A 7,750-nucleotide genomic window follows, 5' to 3' on the forward strand; every position below is an offset into this window, starting at 1 on the left:
AGACAATGGTAACTTGGCACATCAGCCGTCGAATCAGCTATCAAGCACATTCGGAAGGAGATTTGCAAATACTCACAAAATATAAAGTGCGATACTGCATCTTCAGGTCGTAAAGGTGGGACATGAACAGCCGGAACTGATCCATGCTCGAGAATCACATTCTTGAAGATCCCGATTCATATCAACACACATTCATATCAACACACATTCACAAAGCAGTCTCGTGCAAGATGATTTGCACAAACATGCACACATTCTTGTATGTTTTGGGGCACACCTCCTTCAAAAACTAAACTGTCCACTGCATCTTCAGGGCTCTATGCCGGGAGTACATGAAGACTCTCATGTTCCTTTTACAGCCAACAACTAAACTCTCATGAAGCTGAGACATTATTCTTCTCACCGTATTTGCTCCAGCTCGAGGAATAAGAGGGAGGAGAGTGAGCGAGAGAGAGAAAAAAACAAACAAAAAAAAAACTCGAGCCACGTCTCTAGAATTCTAGACATCACACACGTTCTCTAACCATGCAAGCTTCCCCTCTAAAGAAACCTGACAGGATCAGGTCTATTTTCACGTCATTCCCTGGTCAGTTTGGGTCTCCTAACGCAATCTCCAGCCCCATCAGGCCACCTCAATTTTGCCATGCTTATCATTCCTCAAGGCCACTCTACCATTTTTTCCGCCTCCTCACTCTAGCTCATTCCATAGACAGCCTCTCCTTCTCACCAATCGATGATGGCTGGCGAGAATTTCCGGATGACATGCCCCTATTTCTCGGACATTTCCAGTGGAGGGAAGAAAGAAATGACACCAAGACCCAAGCTTCAAATCCTTCCTTGCCATTCGTACAGCACTTCATCATATGGTCCAGCAAACAACCTTCTCCTCTACCCTCCAATGAAATGGTTCTTTACCCTATAAGGGGTCAAATATATGTTTGAGTTCAGAAATAGGAAATACATTCGCAGAACCACTGCAGCCTCGTTCCGCGATGACACAGCAAGCTACATCTACAAAAGAAGTTTAAAATAGGCCTTTCTTATTCCACACCCATCATCACGGCCAGCGTCATATGGGTTCCCCCCAGAAACTCAAACGCATCGTAGTCAATCGACAATTCCGCAGTCGTTACTACAATCAATAAAGTCGGCCCTCCTCGAACCATCATGTTCCCCATGAGACGTCTGACATGGCAGAGCATTTCCTGTAACTTCATCATCCCAGCCAGACACATTCCCGGGTCTTTCAATGCAGACTCTGACCCCCTCCCTCGCTTCGCAGGAGTTCCACAGACCAGCTCGACGGGCACCCTTCGAGGTATACTGGAATCTACTATGAAGATGCTCGGCCGCCGCTCTCCCCAATCCTACCTGAAATAGTCAACTTGACCCAAATCTGGTGGTGGTTGGTGGCTCTTCCCCAGCTCATCCTTACCTACTCAATGATTCAATTCAAGCAAGCTCACCGTTCACAAGGACAGCACATAACTATGTCCCCCCTCCCCCTCGCGGGCTTCCATAATCTCAAGCACAGTTCCGTCACATAGGGATTGATCAAACCAGCTGCCCTCGCCGGAAACTCGCACCATAACGAGATGGCTTTTAACAAGGTATGGCACGACAACATCGCCATTATCGTATGGCATTATGTATGCGTTCACTCTGGCAAAGATAAACATCAAACAACTTTCCCTCGTCGGAGGGTTTTCATATCAAATGTTTTCTTTCAACAAAGGGATTGCACGTAACGTCGCCATAACCGTATGGCTTTATGCATGTTGCTCACCCTTCGGCAAAGATATCTCAAACAACTTTTCCCTCGTCGGAGGGTTTTCATACCAAATGTCTTCAATGAAGGGACTGCACGCAATGCCGCCATTATCGTATGGCTTACACACGTTGCCCACCTTCAGCAAAGATACCTCTAACAACTCTTCCCTCGTCAGAGGGCTTTCATATCAAATGTCGTCCTTCAACAACAATACTGCACAGCAATGCCGGTCCTAACGTAGGGCCGCATACCACGCTGCTCGCCTTAGGCAAATTCTGCAAAACCAGGGGCCTCAACGGAGAGCCCAAAAACACACCAAAAAAAAAAAAAGGCTTCACATAACCATACCAGAGATATCACAAATTTCATGTCAATTCTGATGCTCACATCTCTATTTTTCTTCTCCAGAATGAACGCCCAACACAAGACCCGGTTCGTACCAAACAGGATCATCTCTTTAGGGGGTAGCATACTACTTTCTCTCTTTTTGGGTGTAGGCTCCTCGCCCCTGCCTCCTATCTCCGGCAGGATATGACGGTTTCGGGCACAACTCCCTCGGACCGCCGGATGGGGCCTACACCAAAGAGAGAGACATTACTTTCTGTTTTACATTTATCAAATAAATGGCATCTTAAACTTTACTCAAGCCTGCGTGTCTTCCCGATAGAAATGGAAGTGCAGCGTAGTTCTAGCGGGAAGACTAGCAGCTGTACATCATCACTTCATTAGCGGGTTAATTCCTAGCCAATCGCATGTAAGCCATTGCTTTATAGGTCTGCCCACAATCTATCACATTGCTGTTTCAGTGGGCTAAAACACAGGCAACCTCCGCCACCCCACCACCACCAGCTGAGCCTTGTCCCGCATGGGGGTAGGCTCCTCGCCCCTGCCTCCTATCTCCGGCAGGATATGATGGTTCCGGGCACAACTCCCTCAGACCGCCGGACGGGGCCTACGCCAAAGAGAGAGACATTACTTTCTGTTTTACATTTATCAAATAAATGGCATCTTAAACTTCACTCAAGCCAGCGTGTCTTCCCCATAGAACTGGCATGACAATATAAATAATAATTTTATGATTTACTTAAAACAAAACACACACAAACGCATACAGGGAAGCTGCCTGTAGCTCTCTCTCTCCTGAACTGCTGCCTCCAGCCAACTTTATCCCTCTTGTCGACTTGATTAGCCTGATTAGGGGCTGGGTGTGTGTCATCAGGGCCCAGCTCCACCCTCCTCCTTGCCACAGTAATCCCGTTACATTTATTCCTTTACTCCCAAACCTTGCATATGCATGATTAGAATAAAATGTTTCTTTTATTGTTGTTTTTGATCTACAACTGACTGTAGAGAAAATAATAATATTAACAGAATTATATTAGCCTAATTGGTTGTTAAAAGAGACATTATTCAATGACAAATGGGTCATGTGGATCTCAGCATGGAGTGAGAGGATCACGCTGCTGAATAGTCCACAACTAGGACTATACAAAATCACTGGAAAATGAAATCTAAACATTTTCCAGCCAGTTGTCAATTTACATTTTAGTCGCATAGTGCATAACGCAAGTGATGTCCTCTCTTTGTATTTGAGGTTTGCTCAAAGAATAACAGATTTATTATTGGGAGTTAAGAATCGATATGGCAATTGTTCAAACAAAAATACCACGATGCATCGGATAATATATTCTAACCTACCCCTTGCACTGAGTTTAGACTTTGTGGTCGTGGTTCTTAGACTGCTTATGTATCTGAAAGTTTGAGAAAATCAGACTTGAACAAATTAACTTGACTGTATTCTACAATTGCTTGACCTAGTTCATTCATGTCCTGTCCTGTGAGATCATTGGCTTTTTTCTCACTGATGCGTTCATCATATGTCTATAAAAGAGCAAATAGTATGTCATTGGAATATTGAAGGTGCATTTGAGCTCAGTCATCAGGATGCAAATCTTTCTTTACACACTCCTATTTTTTCACCATCTTCATACAAAAGCAGAGAAGACTATTTGCCGAAAGTTGGGAGACCCTAAGTACCCACTGCTGTTCAAAGATGGAGATGTAACTATTGGAAGCCTTTTTGCAATCCACAGTAAAGAAACATTACCTTCCTTTGAGTTTACAAAAAAACCTCAATTTCTATCATGCTCCAGGTTTGTTACATGGGGAAAAAACAGAGCTGATTATTCTTTTGATACAATTTAATGCAATTTAAATATATGTATATCTATATTTTTATTTTGTAAAAAATAACTACTTAAGATGTTTTAGAAACTAACAATACATAAAATGTATGTGGAATCAGTGCTCAGATTATCTGTTGTATTTACTGATTAATGTTTTCACAGTGTGAATGTAAGAGACTTTCGGATGGCTCAAACCATGATCTTTGCTGTTGACGAGATTAACAGAATTGAAAGTTTGCTCCCAAATGTTTACATCGGCTACAGAATCTATGATACCTGTGGATCAAGACTGTCATCAATGAGTGCAACTATGGCATTGATGAATGATCAGGATTTTACAGCAGAGGACCACTGTAATGGACAATCTCCTATACATGCTATCATAGGGGAAACAGAGTCTTCCTCTACGATAGTTCTTTCTAGGACTACAGGACCTTTTAAAATTCCAGTGGTAAGAGGCAATAACAGTAAGGGTTTAACACAATTACAATATTGATGACTATATCACTGATACCTGTGCATTATTTTTCAGATAAGTCCCTCAGCCACATGTGAATGTCTTAGTAATAGAAAAGAGTACCCTTCTTTCTTCAGGACTATTGCCAGTGATTTCCATCAGAGCAGAGCCCTTGCATACATAGTTAAGCACTTTGGCTGGTCTTGGGTGGGAACTATAAACAGTGACAATGATTATGGAAACTATGGAATGGCCATATTTCTAAAAACAGCCCAGGAGGAGGGTATTTGTGTAGAGTACTCTGAGAAATTCTACAGAACAGAGTCTGAAAACCTCCAAAAAGTTGTAGACATCATAAAACAAGGCACTGCAAAAGTGGTTGTTGCATTTATTTCCCATGTTGAGATGGGCAATCTGCTTGAGCAGTTAAGTATTCAGAACATCACTGGCCTCCAAATGATTGGAGTAGAGGGATGGATAACTGCAAAGAGTCTGATGACGCCAAACACTTTTCATGTGCTGGGAGGATCACTGGGATTTGCAGTGAGGAAAATTGATATAGAAGGGTTTTCAGATTATGTTATCAAAGCATTCTGGGACAAATATTTTCCATGCTCAGAAAGAGATGGGAATTTGTCTCAACATGAATTGAATTGCAGAAAATATCAGGATCTACTTTTCTTGAAAAATTACAATGAAGATGTGCCTGAAGAAAGATATTTAAGCAATGTATACAAAGCTGTGTATGCTATAGCTTATGCACTACACAATCTACTCAAGTGCAAAGAACATATAGGCTGTGAGAAAGGCATGGCGATAAAACCACATCAGGTAAAAAAAATAATAATAATTATATATATTTATATATACACATACAATTGTTTGACAATTTGGTAAAATTACATATTTTTTATTAGGTGGTTGAGGCTCTGAAAAATGTAAATTTCACAGTAAAGTTTGGAGATCATGTGCAGTTTGACAGCACTGGTTCTGCAGTAGCCCAGTATGAAGTTGTAAACTGGCAGCAGGACTTAAATGGATCAATCCAGTTTAAGCATGTGGGCTACTATGATGCGTCAAAGGCTCCCCACCAGCGCTTTGTGCTTAACATCGAAAACATAATCTGGGCTGGAGGACAGTTGGAGGTAAATGGCAAAAACTGTTTTGCAAAGTTTGAACTTGCTCACCATAATGTGAAAATCTAAAAAAGCAAATACCTGTACTGATCCCTAGTATGAAAGGACACTGGATTACAAGGGAACATGTCTTACAACTCAATCAGTGCCCTCCACCAATTCTGAAAGCTCTGCACTTGATTAAATCTCAGAACAGAAAATATGATTCTTGATTCATTGACAATCATTTAGTTCTATAACAATTCAATTTTTAAAGTGACATGCATGTATTAATGTAGAAGCCCAGGTCTGTGTGCAGTGAGAGCTGTCCACCAGGAACTAGGAAGGCTGCCCAGAAAGGAAGACCTGTCTGCTGTTATGACTGTATTCCATGTGCAGAAGGAGAAATCAGTAATGAGACAGGTAAATTTCAGCCCATTTCAAAATTCCAAAGAAAACTGGTTAGTTGCTCATTTTGTGTTCTCCTTCTGCTGTTTAAGACACATCTTCTTATCTCAGGAGATCAGAAATAATTGTATTTTTGTTTCTAACTATAGTGAACATAACTTCCTTTCCAGATTCAAATAACTGCAAGCTGTGTGCAGGGGAATACTGGTCTAATGCTGAGAAAAATGAATGTGTGTTAAAGGCTATAGAGTTTCTTTCATTCACAGAAGTTCTGGGTATTTTGCTAGTTTTTTTCTCACTGTTAGGAGCAGGATTAACTGCGCTGGTGGCTCTCCTGTTATACACCAAGAAGGACACCCCCATAGTAAAATCTAATAACTCAGAATTGAGTTTCCTGCTACTCTTCTCACTGACTCTGTGTTTTCTCTGTTCACTTACTTTTATTGGTCGGCCCACTGAGTGGTCCTGTATGTTGCGCCACACAGCGTTTGGGATAACTTTTGTCCTCTGTATCTCCTGTGTTCTGGGGAAAACAATAGTGGTGTTAATGGCCTTCAAGGCTACACTTCCAGGAAGTAATGTCATGAAATGGTTTGGACCTGCACAACAACGACTCAATGTTCTTGCCTTTACATTTATACAGGTTCTTATCTGTGTGCTGTGGCTAACAATATCCCCTCCTTTTTCCTACAAAAATATGAAATACTATAAGGAAACAGTCATTCTTGAGTGCAGTTTGGGTTCTACGATTGGTTTCTCTGCTGTGCTGGGTTATATTGGGCTTCTTGCCCTGTTGTGCTTCATTCTGGCATTTCTGGCTCGCACACTGCCTGATAACTTCAATGAAGCCAAATTCATCACATTCAGTATGCTCATATTCTGTGCTGTATGGATCACATTTATTCCAGCTTATGTCAGTTCCCCTGGAAAATTTACTGTAGCTGTGGAGATATTTGCCATTTTAGCCTCAAGCTTTAGTTTACTATTCTGTATATTTGCACCTAAATGTTTTATCATCCTGTTTAAGCCTGAACAAAATACAAAGCAACATGTTATGGGAACATTTTCTAAATCTCTTTGAGAAATAATTGGGTATAATAATTCTGTAAAACAGGGTTTTTGTTTTGTTTGTTTATTCAAAGAAAATAAAAGAATAATGTACATAAATATTACTGTTTACATATAAACTGAATATAAAAATTGAACATATTTGCTAGCTCAACAATTGGTAAATTGTTTTGAAAGGTTTTGATTCTATGTTTGAAAAAAAGCCATATCATAAACAGTATGGCCTTGTGGCAGGTTAGGGCACTCTGTCAAAAGAATTCTGCTTTCAGAGTTATAATCATTAACAATGTTCTGAATGATGCTGGCCTGTGTGCTACTGGAGTCAAACACATTATTTTGATTTAGCCAGTTAGCTATATTCTAGACACAATATCAAAAGTAAATTAATGCTTAAAGATAATTTCTGGCATCAGTGAGTTTTAATGGTACTTTGATGGCCTTTAAAATCAGCTCTGTTGCTTGCATTCATTTCTCATGGGGTACCTTTTATTGCAAAAGTTAATCTGCCGATTTTACAGCAACCCCACGTTTTATGTGTTAAAGTAGCTATCAGTATAGGAAGAAGCTTTTCCAATGCATCAAGATTAATTTAGAATATTTTCTAATAAATCCCACTGTTGATCAACTACCATTTTTGATGCTTTTGTCTACTTTTCTACTACCCATTTAAACTTGGAAAATGACATACTTTTATACTTAATATACACTAATAATACAAGAAAACACCCTATTTTATATTACTGAA

The 7,750-nt window shown here is 40.5% G+C and overlaps 1 protein-coding gene across 1 annotated transcript; it reads left to right on the plus strand.

Annotated features, from left to right (window-relative positions):
• The first annotated feature begins 3,703 nt into the window (after positions 1–3,703).
• LOC127661735 (extracellular calcium-sensing receptor-like) lies at positions 3,704–7,018 on the plus strand. The gene is made up of 6 exons (XM_052152586.1): positions 3,704–3,924; positions 4,120–4,408; positions 4,490–5,245; positions 5,332–5,559; positions 5,829–5,952; positions 6,108–7,018. Exons 1-6 carry the CDS (start codon positions 3,716–3,718, stop codon positions 7,016–7,018), a joined length of 2,517 nt encoding a protein of 838 aa, XP_052008546.1. The 5' UTR covers positions 3,704–3,715.
• Positions 7,019–7,750: the final 732 nt, after the last annotated feature.

This window comes from Xyrauchen texanus, chromosome 21 (genome assembly GCF_025860055.1).
Source record: "Xyrauchen texanus isolate HMW12.3.18 chromosome 21, RBS_HiC_50CHRs, whole genome shotgun sequence".
Taxonomy (NCBI): Eukaryota; Metazoa; Chordata; class Actinopteri; order Cypriniformes; family Catostomidae; genus Xyrauchen; species Xyrauchen texanus.